The 19,766-nt window shown below is 46.3% G+C and overlaps 1 protein-coding gene across 3 annotated transcripts in view; it reads left to right on the plus strand.

Annotated features, from left to right (window-relative positions):
• The first annotated feature begins 7,212 nt into the window (after nucleotides 1–7,212).
• Pcnx2 (pecanex 2) overlaps nucleotides 7,213–19,766 on the plus strand; it is a 163,834-nt gene continuing 151,280 nt past the window's right edge. For 2 of the 3 annotated variants that reach the window (XM_036186896.1, XM_036186897.1), the window contains exons 1-5: nucleotides 7,213–7,579; nucleotides 14,449–14,654; nucleotides 15,794–15,911; nucleotides 16,575–16,611; nucleotides 18,192–19,478. In XM_036186896.1, the coding sequence (XP_036042789.1) occupies nucleotides 7,427–7,579; nucleotides 14,449–14,654; nucleotides 15,794–15,911; nucleotides 16,575–16,611; nucleotides 18,192–19,478 (1,801 nt within the window). In that variant the 5' untranslated portion in view covers nucleotides 7,213–7,426. Of the gene's footprint in view, nucleotides 7,580–8,281; nucleotides 8,326–14,448; nucleotides 14,655–15,793; nucleotides 15,912–16,574; nucleotides 16,612–18,191; nucleotides 19,479–19,766 lie in introns of those variants that run through there. The other variant, XM_036186898.1, reaches the window with a different exon arrangement.

Below are 19,766 nucleotides of genomic sequence, written 5' to 3' on the forward strand. Positions count from 1 at the left end.
TGCTGAGCAGTGGAGTCTGATAGCAGACCAGGGAGTGCCATATAAAACCTCGTCTTTGGTCTTCAATCAATCCTTCTCTAACATGGTGGAGCAGCAGTGTCTTTCCCAGGGCTGTTTCCAGCATTCACCGAACTTTCCAAACCACAGCCCTCCATCTGTGCTAAGCAATAGCAGCATTATTTTCATGTTACTTTTGCTCATGGTGGAACCTATTATTTATTAGAACAGAAAATCCACAGCATATTTCTTTCTGTGTGTGTGTGTGTGTGTGTGTGTGTGTGTGTGTGTGTGTGTATTTGCTTATACTTTGCATTTTTCCTGAATCAAAGATCATTTTCATTCTTCCAATTGAAATTAAAACTATCCCCCAAGATGTTTAGGATATAAGGTAGGAAGGGGAACTTCCAAGGCCCTAAAACCATGATGCTAAGAGCTGGAGATGTCCCTCAATGGTACAGTGTTTCCTGGCATGCACAGGACCCCACATCCAATGCCTAGCACCAAAAAAATAAAATAAGTCATGATGCTTTAATCTTATGTGTATGAATATTTTTTTAATTTATGCATATGAATATTTTGCCTGCATATATCTGCACACTATTTGCATGCCTGGTGCCCTCGGAGGCCAAGAGTGTTAAATCCCCTGGCACTGGAGTTATAGATGGCTGAGGGGCCAGGTAGTTGCTACCTCGGGTCCTCTGCAAGAGCAGCCAGTGCTCTTAACCACTGAGCCATCTCTCCAGCCCTTCAGGACACTTTCGTTTGGAAAGTATATCATGTATCCAGAGATTAATTGGAACTTACATCCTCTTGTTACCAGTATTCTTACTTTTTGTGAACAATGCCACAATTAAAACCAAGAAAATACACTGACCTTGTTTGTAACAGAGAGGACAGACAGACAGGAAGACATGGACAGCAGGCACTCTCTAGGTGCTTGAGATAGAAAAGGTAAGAAGGCAAAGTGCCAGCCATCACAGAACTTGTATTTTAACCAGAATTAGATGAAAAATGAACAGGACAAATGAATACACCATGTATTAGAACTTACTTATTTATGCACAAGAACTTAATATTTACTGATTTATTTGTGTGCTGGGAACTGAACTCTCTAGGCTAGCTCCTTACTGCTAAACTGTATTCACAGCCCCAAATTAAACCTTATCTCCCTTCTCCTCCCCTCCCTCCCCCTCCCCTGCTCTCCCTTGTCTTCCTCCCCTGCCCTCCCTTCTCCTCTCCTCTTCTCTTCTCGTGCATCTCAGGCTAGGCACAAACTCACTAAGTAGCCATGACTGGCTTTGAACTCCTTACCTTCCTGCCTTCAATTTCCTAAGTGCTGGGATTCTAGACATTTGCCCCCACGCCTGGCTTAAACACAGAAAAGACATCAGGGAATGATGGATCAAGACTAGTTCGAGGAGATGGCGTGAACAGGAGCCAGTGGGGATCTTCAAAAGTGTGGACAGAGCGGCCTCATGCAGGAGGCAGGATTTGAGCGAGTACTGAGTGAAAGAAACAGCCAGCACCGCAACGGGGCGTTTGCATGCTGCTATTTTCTGGAGCTCTCTGTTTCTTAGTTAATTGTGAAGCACATGGTGTTTTTCTAATGTGAGATTGTGATTTAGTGGGTGCTCCCCCCACCCCATCTCCATTCTCACATACTTAAAGATGTGGAGTTAAATGAATCAAAATAACAATAACAGTAGCTAGTTACTGGCATCTATTGCTGAGTGAAGGCTGTGACTCAGTTGCTGTTTATTCTCAGTTTCAACTGGCACTCTGCCTGAGACAGAGTCATCCTGAGTTGTAAGATTTCTGTTACTTTAATCCCTGGGGCCAAGCTGCAGCCCTGCAGATAGAGAGCCTTGTAGTTACAGATTACTACAGGGCTGGGGAAAGGAACAATGGACCACTTCACTAAACTGCTACAGTGTGAAAGGCTGAGGGCACCCGGAAGGCCAAGGCCATCCTTCCACCTTGGCTGATATCCCTTTAGGTGCAGAATCACAGTGCTCATGACCTTGGGCTCCACTCCGGCACCAGTCTGTCCACCTGCCACCTGCTCCTTCAATTTTTGTTGCATTTTTAAAAAAATAATGTCCTTGACTCTTTTCAAACATAATGACTGATTCTTTACAATGTGCTGCAGGTACTAACCTGAAGTCACAAAGAGAGAGAGAGAGAGAGAGAGAGAGAGAGAGAGAGAGAGAGAGAGAGAGAGAGAGAGAGCCTCTACAAAGACAGGCTTTGTATGGGTTTCTTTGTTTATTTTTATTGAGTTCCAAAAACTGGACACTCCCCATTTTGCTTGCTAAGGTTTCTGCATCGCATAGATTTCCTGTCTGGCCCGTTTATCTCACTCACTTGGTGGAAATGAGGGTTGCCCCCAATATCAGCTCTTTGAGGTGGGAGTGGACTCCCTAAACTAGACTAGACACAGCGGCAAGAGTCAGACTACAGACCTTCTTAGAGAACTTCAGCCTTTGTTTGAAATCTATGTGTAGACACAGGAGAAAGAGTTGGGCATGAGACACACTTGGTGGAATATTTCCCTAGCTTCGGGAAGCCCTGGTCTGATCCCCAGCACTGCCTAAGCCTGGCAGCTCAGACCTGTAATCCTAGTACTCAAGAGGTAGAAGAAGGAAGATAAAGCAGTTCAGGGACATCCTTGGCTATATAGTTTGGGCCAGCCTGGGCTACCTAAGAACCTGTCTCAACAAACAACAACAAAAGGAGGCTATCAACATACCTTCCCCACACGCACATGTTGACTGTGGGGATTAATGAGGACAAATAAGCAAGTCTTTTGTGGCTTTCAGAGAAATGCTCAAAATCCAAGCACTGTTTTCTAGTTCCTATATACAGCATTTGCTAGTGAGTAAGTCTCATCCACAAAGCCATCTTTTCTCTAATACCTAGCATTTCTTCGGAACTCTCCAGTGGGCCCAGTTGACCTTCCCATCCCTTGTAATAAATAGGAGCACACCCGGTGTAACCCGGTTGTGTGAATCTATCCTGGGAGCTGCTTTCCTCTGGCCTCAGTATTCACTGCTTTTCCTGTGAAAGCATCTAGGCCCGAAGCCATGTGGTCAGTGTTATGTCAGTCAGCTTCATGGTGGCCAGCGTATTTGTGATGGTCAGCTTTATGTTATGGCCTTCTTCATTTTTTTTTTCCGGATGCTATTGTTACTTTACGGTGGTTTTTATCATCCTGAAGCATAAGGAGTGCGACATACTGGAAAAATAGTAGCATACTCTAGACATGTAACCATTGTTTATACTTGTTTGCTCCAATAGCGGGGAGATGACTCGGTAGTTAAGAGCAAGGAGTGTTCTTGCAGAGGACCCAAGTGTAGTTCCCAGCACCCACACGGTAGCTCTCAACTGCCTGTAACTCCAGCTCCAGGGCGTCCGATGCCTCCTCTGACCTCCACGGGCTCCTGCGTGCAAATGGTGCACTTACATACATACATACACATAGGCAAACACAGGGATACATGACATTAAAAAAATTCATATTTTTAAATACATGTGTTTGTTTGCTTGGTCATTTCATCCCATGGCTGTTTGACACCCTCTCAATCTTTGTGACTCCCCCTTCAGGAAGCAGAGTAAAGTAAGCAGTTTCAATGAGTGTTGCTTGCAGGGGTATTTTCTTACCTGTCAACTATTTTTTTTTAACAATTTTTTTATTTATACAGTTAAACTGTCTTTCAAAACTTGCAACCTTACTACCCAAGATTTAAAATTAAATTCATTGTAGAAATATTAGCACATGTTGGTGTCATTCAACAGTGAGGTTTGAGTCCAGCTCATTTATCCAGCATATCAATTCGCCTTAATATTACCTTGGGTACTGGAAATCTGCCTTCCCACTAGGGTTGATTCCCAGTTGGCCTCTGAAAAAACTGGTTTACTCCTATTCATTTATTATTCTCATAATCATCTTTCTTCATCTTTTAATTTTAGAGTTAAAAGGTGTGTTTAGAATCTACCTCAAAGGAGCCCAGGAAATCTAAGTGTGAATATTACTTCATTTTAATACATATTTTAAGTATGAAAAATATGAAAAAAAAAACTGTTTTTAAGAGGCTGCCCACACAAAAGTTGATTCTCTGTCCCACATTCCCTCCATCTCCTGGCCATCTGTTTTCTTGCTTCAGAGTTTAATTTTATCTCTCCAAGAACAGATATAACTATACATGAGAGACACATTTGTACAAATATATATCATTTATAGAATACTTTGCATATATACATACATAGACATACATACACATTATTTTTGAAGCAGGGTCTCTCTATCTATGTAGTTCTGATTGTTCTGGAACTCACAATGTAGACCAGACTTGCCTTGATTCCTAGATATCCACCTGACTTTGCTTTTTGGCTGCTGTAGCTAAACATGCAACACTGGCATATACTTTAAAAACACATATAGAATACTCTAGCATTTTCCTTCTAAATATATTTATTTTATTTTTCTTTATGCATGTGTGTGCATGCCCATGTGTGCCCAGTGCCCTCAGAGGCCAGAAGAGGACGTCAGATGCCCTGGAGTTGGAGCTGCAGATTGTTGTGAGGCACCATGTCAGTACTGGAAACTGAACTCAGGTCCTCTGCAAGAAAAGAAAGTACTCTCCACTGCTGAGCCATCTCTCCAATCCCACACGCTCCTTTAGCATTTTCAGCTAACGTGTCTTCAAGATACCTCTGAAGAATAACATTACCCTTGCATTTAATTACGTATTTGTAGTCTTTTTTCTATTTAATTTTCTTTTGTCTTCTTTCTATGTCTTTTTTCTATTAGTTTTCTCCACCCTCCATCCCGGTGTATTCATGGCTTACCCTATCTTTGCTGAGGTTAGCTATTGATTGACATATTTTATGGCCCCCTACACCTCTAGGACACACCATTAGCCTGTGTGTTTAGTTTTTATTTCTGAAGGGTTTCCTCCTCTCTGGTGTGTGAATTTACACTCACTGAAACTTCCCAGCCGTTTTCCTTAGGCTTGATGCCTTTTCTTACTTCTTGATTTCAAAGTTTAGTTGATTCTCATCGCTTCATGAACTCACTGAACAGGGCTAAGCTGTCATTACCAAGGGATCCCACACATTTTGGTGACCCAACACAATAGACATGAGCTCATTTATACTGTGGTCACTTCCTGTGTGAGAGGGGATACTCAGGCTATGGAGTCAGCTTATGCACTCTGAGACCATTCAAGGGTCTGGTATTTTGCTTTGAAACTAATTCTTTCTTTTCTGTATAGTTTGCTAAACAAAACAAGCACAGATTCTCTCTCTCTCTCTCTCTCTCTCTCTCTCTCTCTCACACACACACACACACACACACACACACACACACACACACCATTTCTTTTCTTAGAGCACAGATTCAGTGACTGTTAAGTGCCTAGTAACTGGAGATGACAACGTTTTTTAAAGCCTTATTTATTTTTATTTTGTGTGTGTCCTGGCTGCACTTATGTGTCCATGCCCAGTGCCCTGCAGGCCAGAAGGTGTTGGATCCCCTGGAGCAGAATCGGCAGAGTCTAAACTCTGGTGCTCTGAAGAAGCAGAAAGTGCTTTAAGCCTCTGAGCCACGGCACCAGCCACCGTTTTAGGACTTTCACATTGTGCAATTGTCCTTTTAAGCAGCTGTCGGGACTACGGGAGCAGCACACACACGATGCTTCGCTCGCACTCACCTATCCAGCAGCTTCCCTTGCAGAGCCCTGTGAGTCTCTGTGCACAGTCAAGTTGTCACCAGTGGTCCTCTCTGTCACTCCATACCTCACGACACTGGCCCTGGGATGGAGAAGGCAGCCCCTGTGAACACGGAACAGAGGATCTTGTGTTGCTTCGATTAATTTTTTTTTTTAATAGATGGTTTCCCACTTGGTCTGTGGCTTTATTGCATTTCAGGAGTCTGGAACAGCTGGTTTTAGCGGCATTGGCTGTATTCTCCTTGTCTGTGGGGGACAATGAGTCCATCAGCTATTTACTCTATAGCTACAGACCTTAATGACCAAGGATTTATTTTAAAGCTAATTTTTGTTCTTTTTTTTTTTTATCTCATTGTGGGTTGGAGATTATGGCACATTATTTTAATATTTAAAGTCCTTTCCTTATTTCTTTAAAGCTTGTTCAACTGAAAGTCAGAATCTTCCTTCCATTATTTCTCTCCTGAGCTTCAGGGACCCTCATTATATAGAAAATTAAGAAATACAAGACCTAAAATAAGCAATAATATCTCCACAAGACACACATAATATACACTGACCTATGTGAGAAGTGAACAAATTTAGGTGAAAATTGGAGCCGTCGTTTTGCAGACAAGCTTTCGAATTTGCCCTGTTTATTAATCCTCGCCTGTTTGGCAATACTAATAAGGGGCTTTTCTCTTTTCTAGCAGCGATCTAGTGCCACCTAGCGCCACACATAAAAATCTACTTTTCTCCTTTTCTTCCCTCTCCTCTCCTCTCGCCCTCCTCTTCTTTTCCTCTTGTCTTTCCTCCTAGTTGAAATGGTAGATTGCTATCCCAGATGATGTTCAGGAAACACATAAAAAGACAGAGAAGGAGATTCGGTTGCTCATGCCTGTAATCTCAATACTCTGGAGGATTGCCATGAATTTTCAGGCCTGCCTGAGCCATATAATCCCTTCCAAGCCAATACAGTCTACAGAGTGAGACCCTGCCTCACAAATAAAATAAAACAATGTAAAACACCAGTGACTAATTGAAGCGCCAAAGATTATTTCAGAAAGACGGTTGTCGCCTCTGTGTGCCCAAGTGGGTAACTGGGGGTGAAGGATAAAAGTCAGAGTAGAAGTCAGTGGGAACAGATCAAGTCAAGCATAAAACTTCAGAGCCTTTGCTCTGTGGTCCGCCAAGGTCACAGGAACCAAAGCCCCTCAGGTGGAGCTCAGAGGAAATTGCTTACGTGCTGCAAGCCTGGGACTTGAGGTTAGACAAACCTTTGGGTGCAGGTGGCAAAACAAAATCAAAAGCCAAGGAGTTTCCTGTCTGTGACTCTCACACGGGAACATTTTTGGTTCTCACACCTTGCAAACTCACTCCTCGGAGACTCAGGGAGAAAGGCTAGTTGAACCCCAGCCACCAAGAAGGGAGAGGGAGGGATTGAGCTCCTTCTGGGGTGGGCACAGGGCGGAGCCGCGGGAGCATCCTTGAGCAGCCATCGCGAAGCATGATGGGAAAATCCTCCTTCCCTTGGACATGGCGCGTACCTGCCCGGCAACCCCGGCCGGCTGCAGCACCGCGCTGTACCGGTCCGCTCTGTCCAGCGTCTGCCGCGCGTTGGGCGGCGGCGGCGGGGGCGGGGGCTCGACTGGAGCTCACCGGCACACATCACCTTACTGAGTCCCAGGGTGCTGAGCCCCAGGGCACGCACGATCCCTGGCATGGCGTCCCAGGTGTTGCAGCTGCTCAGGCAGGGCGTGTGGGCCGCGCTCACAGGGGGCTGGTACCACGACCCTGAGCATAGCAAATTCACCAACAGCTGTCACCTCTACCTGTGGCTGTTTCTGCTGCTGCTGCCACTGGCCCTGCACCTGGTGAGTCCCCAGCTTAGGGATGGATGGGGGCGGGGGCTGGGGAGAAGAAGAAGAAACTGGAAGGGAATAGGGAGGAGGAAGTAAATGAGGAAAGGAAATTAACAAGAGGAAAAGAGGAGGAGAGGGGAGAGAAGGAAGGAGGGAGAGAGGTTTGGAAGGAGAAAGAAGGAAGGGGATGGGGAGCCACAGACTAGACCTGAGATGGGAAGGGGGCAGCGATTTGAGAAGTAGGGACCGAAGAATGTGGGACAGCAGTCCTGCAGGACACCAGGGAGTCAGAGGATAGAAGTAGCTAGGACTTTGGGGACTGTGGGCTCATTAAGAATTGATGCAGTCTGCCTGCATGAGTCAGGTCCTGCCGGTGGGAACTGTTGAGACTGGCTTGTGGGTACCCAACCCTAGGCCTCATGGCTCGGGATGAGATCTGCTATAACACATCGTGCACAGTCACAATGAAAAGGCAATCCGAGTTCTCTTAGATGACCTGATTTCGGTTGTTGTTTGTTTGTTTTTCCTCTCCTCTCCTCTCTTCCTGTTTTGCTTTAGGAAGGCAGATTCTACCATCAATTGCTTGGCAATTTCTACACTTTGGTATATGAGAAGTCTGAAAAAAAAAAGAAAGAAAAATACAGGAGTGGATAAATATCATACACCGTATTCCAGAGCAGTGTGACATCTCCTCCTCCAGGATAGACCCCAATAGGGCGCTAGAGAATGCTTGCTGAGAGATCACATAGATGACCTTGGTAGGTCACTTAAACACATAGGTAGTTGAGGCCATGACAAACCTTCCTTAAAAAGCTGTCTGCTGTTAAACCCCAGCTAGAAGTCAATTCTGATGTGTCTGTGAAGGACTTTACCCCTAAAACAGCATGTGACCGTGTTCTCCTCCACAAAGTCTTCAATGAGTTAGCATGGCTGACAGGTCCCAAGTCTGACATTTGAGATGTCTGGTGGCTTGGCATGCCCAGGATCTGGTTCTTTTTCTGGCAGTTTGTCCAGAGCTGTGGTTCTGAAGGCAGGCTGCCTCAGGTGACTTCTGGTTCCAGCTTTTCCCAGTTCTGGAACCTTGAAAGAAGTTAATCTACTCTTGCTTTTCATTTTCTCAGCTACAGTACAAGAGAAAGAATACAACCAGGCTTTTATCTTTGCATTTTGTTTATTTGTGTATGTGTGGTGTACTGTGTGTGTGCACGTGTGTGCTGTGTGTGTGATAGGTGTGTGGTGTGCTGTGTATGTGAAGTGTATGTGTGGTATATGTGTGTGTCTGTGATGTGTGTGGTGGTGGTATGTGTGTGTGTATGAGATGTGTGTGTTGTGTGCTGTGTGTGTAATATGTGTGTGGTGTGTTCTGTGTGTGTGTGTATGTGGTATCTGTGTGGTGTGCTGTGTGTGTGATGTGTGCATCTGTGTGTGGTGTGGGGGGTTGTGGTGTGTGTGTGACATGTGTGGGTATGTGGTGTGTTGTGTGTGATATATGTGCATTTGGTATCTATGTGTGTGATGTGTGTGTCTATGTATGGTATGGGGGTTGAGGTGTGTGGTGTGTATGGTGTGTGTGTGTGTGTAGGGGGGTTGTGGTGTGTGGAGTGTGTATGTGTGTGTACTTGCAGGCATGTAGAGAGGTCAGAGGACACTTTGCAGGAGTTCTGCTATGTGGGCTCAGTGGATCAAAATGAGATCATCAGGCTTAGTGGCAGGTGCCTTTATCCACTGAGCTATCTTATGGGCTACAAGAACCAGTTTGTAGGGGCAGTGGAGTTCAATGAGACAGTACATATGAAGTCAGTCTGGATCAGTTTGGCTTGGACCTGGGCTTACCAGCTTATTAGACTGATGTTGGAGTTACCTAGACCTTAGTTTTTAAGGTGGAGGCCCTTCCAGAGAGTGGTGGTAACAAGATGTGTCTGGACAGCTAGTCTGTTGGATGTAATCTCAAAGCAGAGAAGGATACAGATGAGCCATGAGATCAGGGGGGCTCCCAGCACAGGGAAGGACTTCACGGTGAGTAAGTCAGGTGTCTGTCCACTGCTGGAAGTAAAGAGGTAGGATTATCATGTGACAGGGAGGTTGTTGGGACATGTCGGGAGACATTGGCTGGGCTAGACCTTATAGAACGGATTAGCCACCAGGGGTTGGAGTCCAACTCTCAGTACAAATACAAGTTTGAGGAAGGACATGAATTAGTTTCTAACCCCAAGGGTTTTTGTTGTTGTTGTTGCTACTGTTTTTGCTTTTGCATTTTGAGACAGAGTCTCTTGTAGCCCAGGCTGGCCTTGAGCTTCTGAACCTCCTGTTTTCACTTCCTGAGTGCTGAGAGGACAGGTGTGTGTGTGTGTGTGTGTGTGTGTGTGTGTGTGTGTGTGTGTGTGTGTACCAGCATCCCTGGCTTCTGGTTGTTGGTCTGGGGAAAAAAAGTCTAACCTTCAGAAAAGTTGTAAGACTCGTACAAAGGGTGTTCCGCCATTTTCACTGGATAACCGAGTCTTAGCATTTTACATTTTGCTATGTGTAGTGACCACCATCCTTGTTGCTGTGGCAACGTGCCTTAGGCACACAGCTCAAGAGTGCATTCATCCTGACAGGAAAGGCTTGGTGGCAGGAGGGTGAGTTGGCTGGTCACATTATGTCCTCAGTCAGGAAGAGAGACAGATAAACTGGCGCTCAGCTCACTTCCTTTCTATTCAGTTTGGGACCCCAACCCATGGGGTGGCACTGTCCACATTCAGGGTGAATTCTCCAACCTCAACCAACCCAGTCTAGAAAGCCCCTTACAGACACATCCAGAGGCTTGCCTTCCAAGTGATTCTAGATCCTGTGACATTGACAATCGGATTCACTGTCACTTTATGTGTTTATACATTAAAAAAAAAACCTATACTATTTCAAAATAAGTGATGGACCACAAGACTCTGCCTGCATGACAACAGCACTATGTATCATAAGAGGAATGGCAGTCATCCACATCATCCTCATGTGAAGAGAATGATTGAAATAATGCTATTTTCTAATGTGTGCCTTCTATACAGATTTCTCCCATCATGTCCTATGTAGTAGGGCATCTTGCTTTTTCTGGATCTAAGATTCAATCAAGGATCTTGAACAGTTTCTAGGTCCTTGGTAAACCTTAACTCTAGAGGGTCCTCAACCCCTTTTACTTTTTGTAGTATTTAAAGTTGTTTTGTAGGGTGTTTCTTAATTTGTATTTCTCTGTTTTCTGGGGGTTACATGTGTGACTGAGAGTTTTGGGAAGGCAACATTAAAACAGGCTGTGTCCTTGTGCAGCATATTGGGGACATGGCAGATTCTCCCACTCCCATCAATGCTGCTGTTGACTGTGGCCATGGGTCGGCGTGGAGTTGGCCAGGTTTCTGCACTGTGAAGTATATATTTCCTTCCTGCTTTTCACAGCCGGTGAATTAAAAACTCTACAGATCTCATTGCCATCAGTTTTAAATTCAGTGGCTGTCCTCCTCCGGCTTAAAATGCTTCTCACAATGGTAGTTACAAAATGCTGGCTTTGCACCTCTGTACTTCTTCCAACCTTTCTCAGCTGGCTGTGTTCTGCTGAAGAGAGTGTTCTCTGCCCTTTGCTCCCTAGAGCTGTATTCTGTTACTGTTGACTTCATAGAAGCATTCTGTGTGTCTGTGTCTGTGGGATGTGTGCATGTGACCCGGGAATGTGTAGAGGCCAGCTTTTGCCATGGGGTGTCTTCTTCAATTGCTCCCCTTCTTACTTGCTGAGAAAAGGTCTCTCTCTGAACCTGGAGATCCCCAGTTCCATCCCCAGTTCAACCAGGCTGGCTGGCTAGTGAGTTCCAGGAATCCTTCCATCTCCACACTCCAGACCTGGGATTGTAAGCATAGACTGCCACACAGGCATTTTCCGTGGGCACCAGGGGTTAAACTTGGGTCCTCCTGTCTAGGTGCCTGGCACCTTCTTCCACTCCATCAGCATTCCTTTGGATGTTCAATTGTAACCAGTTATCTGCCCAGGCAGATATCTTCTACTCTATCTGGATAGGGACTCTGTATGCAAGGAGGTATAATTTTGGTCACTGGGAATCTTGGGTCCCCAAGGGCTGGGCTGGAGGACACAGAGCTCACAGCTCAAGCCCTACATCAGAAGCCTATTACTCTAGGCTTTAGCAGACCTGCACTTGTTCTGAGCTTTAAGCACCTTGATCCCAGCATCCCAACAGCTCAGGTCATCTTCAGCTTCTCGAAGCAGCGAGCAGGAGCAGGTGGCGCCTGCTAGTACAGCAGCTCCGGAATGCACCTCCAGTATTGGGGGGCTCAGCTAACACAGGGGGGGAGTGCTCTAGCTCTCGGACTCTGCTCTTGGCCAGCAACTAGCATTAAAATTCTCAGGCCTGTGGGGTCTGAGATGCTCGTCCATTCAGGAAGTTTCTCATCTCAGCTCTTCATAATCTTTTCCTTCAGTCCCAGCTCCCCTCCTTTTCTCGCCTTCTGCTTCCACCACCCAGCATTATATTCACCTCCAGTTTCTCGTCACCCTCTCCATGAAAAAACAAATTATAGACCATTAGATCAAACAACAATGGCTTTATTATATTTATGGCTATTGATTTGTCTCAAATATAGAAAAGAAATATAGACATTTTGGTCTTTGAAGGCTATTAAGACTCTTCTGGTCCTTCTATTCTCTGACATAAAGATTTATCTTGCATGATATATCTGTGTTAGTTTTCCTCCCAAATCTTTGCCATCTGATGGCTCTGCAGTTAAGTTACCCGATGAACAAATGGGAGGACCAGAGTTTGGATCCTCAGAGTCCACATGGAGCGTTGGGTAGGTGTGGCAGCCCACTTGTAATTCCAGAAGCAGAGGTGGAATCCCCAGAGCAAGCTGGTTAAGTGAGACTAGCCATGTCTGGGAGCTCTGGGATTGATTGAGAGACCCTGCCTCGGTGAATACAGTGGAGGAATGATGGGGGATAATTCCCAATGTCAGCCTCAGGTCTCCACCTGCACATTCACCCATGTTCACAAGTTTCCACACACAGGCCAACATGCATGCCAAGCATGCATACAGTCACACACACACACACACACACACACACACACACACACACACACATCATACATGCATATAAAAATGGGGGAGGGGAAGAAGAATAGAAGAAAGCTGAACCATATTCCATTGTATTTTTTTCTTTTTTTGTCTCATTAATGTGTTTTCTAAAATAAAGCCTACACCTCAGTACTTAATAACCAGGAAGGAAGAAAAATGCCTGACCAGAGGAAATATCCCCAAGGAATCCTTGCAAAGGGCCTTTCACTAGAAAATATTTGCTGTGGTTTGAACGTGAAATGTCACCACAGACTTCCCTCTTGGAACACGTGCTTCCCAGCTGTGACACTGTTTGGAAAGGTTCTGGAGCCTTTGGGAGATGAAGCCTCACCAGAGGAAGTGGTTCTCTGAGGGCGGGCCTTGACGTTATATAGCCCAATCCCACTTCCTGTCCACTCTCCACTTCCTGTTTCATCAAGATTGAAGAGGTTTGGAGTCCCACCAGCACATGTCTGCCTGTGTGGGAGCTGCCTGCTGCCATGCTTCCCCTCCAGCCTGGGCCAAATCCCTTTAAAGCTGTAGCTCTCAACCTTCCTCATCCTGCAACCCCTTAATACAGTTCCTCATGTTGTGGTGACCCCCAACCATAAAATTATTTTTGTTGCAATTTCATAACTCTAACTTTGTTACTGTTATGAATCATAATGAATATATGAAATGCAGATAGTCTTAGGCAATAACTGTGAAGGGTCATTTGACCCCCAAAAGGGTCGTGACCCACAGGTTGAGAACTGATGCTTTAAAGTGTGAGCCAAAATGAACCCCCTCCCTGAAGTTGCTTCTTGTCAGGCACTGACACAGCCGTGAGAAGAGAAAAGTCACTAATGCAGCCAATTGCCTGGCTCGGTCCCCAATTTTCTTCTTAGGTATGGACACACCGACCTATCCCACCAGCCAAGCAAAACATTTGCTCTATGGTTCCTTGTTGCGTTTGAAAACTGTATCTGAATTGTTACCTGAGTTGTAAATAGTATCCATGGTTTGTAGATTAATTGATTAGCAGTAGTAAATTCAGGTGTAGTTTTAAGGATGCAGGTGGGTGGTGGCATGGAGAATGGCAGTGCAACTTAGAGATGCTAGCATCCCAGTGCTTGCTGGGTACCCAGAATCCTCCTGTCTCTGCCTTCTTAGCACTGGGGTTAGGGCACACCACTGTGCCTGGCTTTTTCATGTGGGACTGAACTTAGGTCCTCCTGTTTGTGTAGTGAGCATTTTACTGGCTGAGCCATCTCCCCAGCCTCAATAGTTTGTTTTGTTTTGTTTTGTTTCTTTCTCTCTCAGTGCTGGGAATTGAGCTGAGGGTCCCACATATGCTTGGCAGGTGCTCTACCACTGATCTGTGTTCCCAGCCCTATTTTAATTCACATAATAACAGCACATTGATGTGTGGATTGGTGCAGACATTATGTAAGAGTTGAATCCTGCTGCTTATAATAACATATTTAGTAATCCAAATTTCAGTGAAAAAACATACATATATAAAAATCAAAGAGCTTAGTCGAAACGTTGGCCATCAAAGTCACTGATCAGAACTGGGGAAGCCAAAAAAACAACAACAACAAAAACAACAACAACAACAAAAACAACAACAACAACAAAGAAAACCCAAAGGTAAACAGATAATATAACTTTTTCCTTGGAGACTCTAACCGGAAAAAGCCCCAAGCACTTGAAATCTTGCCTGATATGCTCAGTGAAGAGTTGGCTGTGCATTAAGGTTGAAAACAAGGTAGAAGCCTGCAGACACGAGTGTCTTTTCCCTCTTCTCTCCACAGGCTTTCCCTCCAAATACCCTCACCGCACTGTTCTACTGCGCCTCTGTGACCATCTTCTTTGCAATCATCAAGCTCATCAGCTACCGCCTGCACCTCATGTTCGACAAGGGAGAAGTGATCCAGCCCCGATCCCCTCGAAAGAAAAAGAAGCGAAGGCCAGAGGGAGAAGCCAGCAGCCAGCACACAGCCAGCCACAAAAACCCACGGTAACCGTGTCCAGAAGAGTACCTGCTCCCAAGGGGAAGGATTCGGTTTGGATGAAAATGATGCTGTGTGGGGTGGGGCTGTGTCTGTAGAGTACCTGCCTAGCATGTACAACAGTCTGGGGGTCAGTTCTCAGCACCACAGAAACCTTGTATAATGATGTGTGCACTCAAAGTGGAGGCAGGAGGTTTGGGAGTTCAGCGTCATCTACAGGGGCATAGTGAGTTCCAAGCCAACCTGGGCTGCATGAAATTTGGGCTCAAAAAGAAATAAACAAATAAAAGTTGCCCTCTACTTATGGGTTACATATGAGGTAGACATTCCAGGCAGACCTGGGTTTGTGTACTTTGCTTATATTTAAAGATAAACTTAATAAAATTAATTTTTACAATCTGGATGTCATATCTGGCCACCAATATAGCTTTACACTATGATTTAAAATTCATTTGGCTTAGGCTTAACAATGCAAAGTATTCTACTTAAGTGTTTTGTCTTGTTATTTAACTTTTCAGAGTATACCAAAGAATCTTAAAGAGTAGTGTGCATTGATCTAAGATCACACATCGCACAGAATGAGGTTCTGAGATCAATGCTTGAAGGAAACTTAAGGACCCCATGCTTGTGTCATTTTTTTAATAGTTTGATTCTCAAGGTGTGTCTCCCAGGCTGGGAAGGATACATGAGGACCTGGGCTTGATCCCCAGAATTCCTGTTAAAAGCCAGGCGTGGTGATATAGGCTTATAATTCCATTGTTGGGGATGCCAGAAGCAGACAGACCCCTACAGCTTGCTCGCCACTGGCCTAGCCGAATCAGCAAGTTCCAGACCAATGAGAGACATTGTTTCAACATACAAGGTAGATGGTAGCTGAGCCATACCTGTGGTTGACCTCTCTCTGGCTTCCACAGGTACACATGTGCACACACACACACACACACACACACACACACACACACACACACGAAGGGGGAGGGGGAATGGGAGGGGAAGAGAGAGCGATTCTTCTAATTTTAGGGAAAAGTTTATGAGCTATGAAATGTAGGACTTGTGTACGAAAAGGGGACCTTCGGGGAACACTCTGGGAGGCACATGGAAGAGCCTGGCTCTCTGGTAACACCTGCTCTTTCTCACCCCGCGTCAGCAATAACAGGCAGATTCACAGCGCCAAGAAGGAAGAGCCTCGAGGGAGCCTGCCCACACCACCCCTCCGCTGCAGCTCCCGAGGGCAGAGCGCCCACTCCCAGCATTCCTCGCCACTGGTTGGTGACTGCTTCCTGTTGCTCTGGTGTTCAGTCCCCAGCGTGGAGCATCCAGTGGGGGTGGCTGTGGTGGTCTCTCTATGTAGTCACTGCTTTCTCGGTCTTCTCATGCCTTCAGCTGTGGAAATGGCCCACAGGTGCGCTTGGGACCACTAGACTTTATCTACTGTGTGTCCCCAGAACACCAGCAGCCTCTCCTGCTGTCTTTCCTGTCTGAGAACCGTGGTGCAGAACTCTTCCTTCTTTTTGTCTTCTGCAGTCAGCCATGGGGTCATCATATTGTTAGCACTTCCCACTGGTAGCAAACTCCATCTCTCTCCTCACGGCGTCATTAAATCTTGCACCTTGGAATACCAGCACATCACTGTTCCTGTAGGGCAGCTTTCCGGCTCTCCATCTGTGGTAGCTAAGCCTCACTCCTTCTGCTTTCGTTTCTTAATTAGCATCCTCCCCCTTCTGTCACAGTCCTCTTGGGAGGATGGCTGCACATAGACATGTTTTAGAATGCACCTTTTTGCCCATTTTATAAATGCTTAAGCGCAGATGCTGAGGTGTCCCTATGTACCAGTTAGACAGACTGAGCGGCTGAGAAGGGTGAAGGCCAGCTGTTGGGGACGTGCAGTGGGCTGACTCCTACAGGGATGTTTGTTTCTGTTTCTGCAGGAGTTGCCAGCACAGGAGACAGTAGAAGACCTCAAAGGTAGAGTGTTGTCACTGTTTGATATTTAATCATCCCTATATCCTCAGGGAAATCATTTTTTTTAAGATTTCTTTTTAATCATGTGTATTTGTGTGTATTTCTGTGTGTACACATAAGTCCTTAGAGGCCAGAAGAGGGTGCCAAACCCCCTTGAGCTGGGGTTCCAGGCAGTTGTGAGCTGCCTGATGTGGGTGCTGGGAGCTGTGCTGGGCTCCTCTACAAGAGTTTTAAGCACTCTTGACTGTGAGCCGCCTCTCCAGCTCTGAGGTGAAGGTGTTAAGGGTCAGAGCTGTGAGTCTTTCTTGGAGGGTCCTGCTGCCATGGGACATGTGACCATGCTGAAGGCTTGATTGTTGCAATGAGGACAGAGTGCTGCTGACATAGAGCAGGTGGAGGCCGGGATGATACCTAGAGTGTTATACGGTGCACACAGTGATCCCCACAGAGCGGAGAATGAGTTCGTCTGACCTGTTGACTGGACCACTGCTGTTTCCCTTGGTTTTGCAATGTTTCTCAGCCTGTGGGTCTATATCCCCACAGGGGTCACATATCAGTATCCTGCATATCATATATTTACATTATGATTCTTAACAGTAGGAAAATGACAGTCATGAAGAAGTAAGGAAATAAGTTTATGGTTGGGGTCACTACAACATGAGGAACTAACTGTACTAAAGGGTCACAGCATTAGGAAGGTGAAGAACCACTAGTCTAACTCGCTCAAGATGAGGTGATGGAGAGCAAAGTCAATCCTTCTCCAACCACAAGGCCTGAGTGTGTGATTCAGACCACACTTCTCTGCCTCTTGAAGCCCCAGCACAGACAAAAAACAAAACAAAAAAACAAACAAACAAAAAAAAAAAAACAACAACAAACAAAAACAAAAACAAAAAAGCGAGTCTCTACTCTAGTACAGACCTCTTAGGAGCCAAGGTAGAAAGGGCACTCTCATAAAACAAGCTCCCAGGGCTAGGATGGCTTGGATCCTTGTAAGCGTGAGGATCTAAGTCAGATACCTAGGACCCACATAAAAAAGTGGAGTGTGGTGGTACATACTTGCAATCCCAGCACTTAAGAGACAGAGACAAGGGAATCCCTGAGCCTCACTGGCCAGCCAGCCTAGCCCAGTGGGTAAATTTCAGACCAATGAGAGACCCTGACTCAAAGAACAAGGTGAATGCTGTCTGAAAGAATAGCAGCTTGCCGGGCATTGGTGGCACGCGCCTTTAATCTCAGCATTCAGGAGGCAGAGCCAGGTGGATCTCTGTGAGTTCGAGGCCAGTCTGGTCTACAGAGTGAGATCCAGGAAAGGCACAAAGCTACACAGAGAAACCCTGTCTCGAAAAACTAAAAAAAAAAAAAAAAAATGGTAGCTGAGGTTGACCCTGGACCTCCACATACATGCACATGTGTGCACCCTCATGTACACACACACACAACACACACACACACACACACACACACACACACACACACACACACACATCTGAGTGTTTGCTCTTGGTTTTGGTTTTAATGTCTCATTCCAAAGCATTAAACATCACTGCAGATGTCCCATGTCACCCTGTCATTCATTCCAGGTGTTGTCCTGTCAGAGGATCAACCCGAGGCAGTGGTATCATCTACCTCACCTGGCATCAAGTCGGAAAGCCTACCTGCTTCTCAGGGCCGTACACCTGAACCCACTCCCAAACCAGCAGGGCCAATGAAGCCAGTAACCCCAGAGATCCTCACTGGAAGAAAAGGGAAAGAGCCAGGGGGCACTGGCCGGCGCCCAGCCCGCCACAGGTCTGAGAGTGGCCTGGTGAACACAAGAGCCTTGAAGAAGTTGCCACACCTGTCGTTGTCCCAGTATGACTTATTAGAAACTGATATTTCCTTCCAGCCATGGGGCAGTGAGCACTCAGCTCTGATTCCACAGTCCACCAATTGTCCCCAGGGCCCCACCAGGGCACAGTCACAGAGCAGATCACCTCAGGACAGCCTGAGCAGCAGCTGCTGCCAGTGCAACACAGTCCTGGCCAAACCCACCGAAGAAGAGGAGCTGACCCGAACGTCCGGTCAGGTGGAACTGCCCTTGAACCAGGAAGTGGTTGACTCTGATGGCGAGGTTGCAGTGACCCTCATTGATAACTCTCAGCCTGGGGAACCGCGGAGTCTGCATGAGCCCATTAAGATAGTTATCACCATGAGCAGCACCCCAAACTCCATGAGTGACCTGGAGAGTTCCCTGCACCTGAAGGTAACCAGCTCTGAGAGAACCAGTGTCAGGCCTGATGCAGAGCCTTCTGGTCCTGCAGACTCTGAGCAGGTCAGAATTCCTCTGATCACCCTTGAGTTAACTGAGGATGGAGGAGGAAGAGGCATCTCTTGTCCTGAAAGAAATGGAGGAGAAACGACCCCAGAGAGAGTGGAGCTGACGTCATCTGACCATTGTCCTGGCTGTGGATCTGGGGACGGAGAGTGTAGCACCAAGGGTGGCAGTCCCACCCCAAGGTGTGCCTGGGAACCAGGCCCCACACCGGCACCACTCACACACAGGAGTCATGAGTCTGAGGGGAGCAGGGAGGGCCAGACTAACCTTGACCCAGCCTCTTGTAAGAGCAGTCATGAGAAAAGACATGCCCGTGTGCTCAGTGTGGACAGCGGGACTGATGTGTTCTTGAGCCGGAGTACCAAGGAGGTGACCAGTGACAGCGAGAAACCCATCCCAACGTCCAAATCAGACTTGGAAGCCAAGGAAGGACAGATTCCAAATGAGTCCAACTTCCTAGAGTTTGTCTCCCTATTGGAATCCATCAATACATCCAAAGTGGTGGCCCCCGACTCAGCAGCAGAGCAGAAAGGAGCAAATCAGGATTCTGAAGGTGAGATTCCACCCACTTCTCCCTGATGACATCACAGCAGGGATGTCAGTCTGTCCTTTGCCTATGTTATTCAATCTAGGGCATCAGCTCTCAGGGGATGCTTTATTGTTTGGTGTATGTGTGTGTGTGTGTGTGTGTGTGTGTGTGTGTGTGTGTGTGTGTGTATGCACAAATCGGTGCAAGTGTGCACAGCACACATACAGAGGTCAGAGGACAGCCCTCAGATGCCTTCCATCTTTTGTTTCAGACAGGGTCTCTCATCGTTCTGGTCCTCACTGCACAGGCCAG

Source organism: Onychomys torridus, chromosome 5 (assembly GCF_903995425.1).
Source record: "Onychomys torridus chromosome 5, mOncTor1.1, whole genome shotgun sequence".
Taxonomy (NCBI): Eukaryota; Metazoa; Chordata; class Mammalia; order Rodentia; family Cricetidae; genus Onychomys; species Onychomys torridus.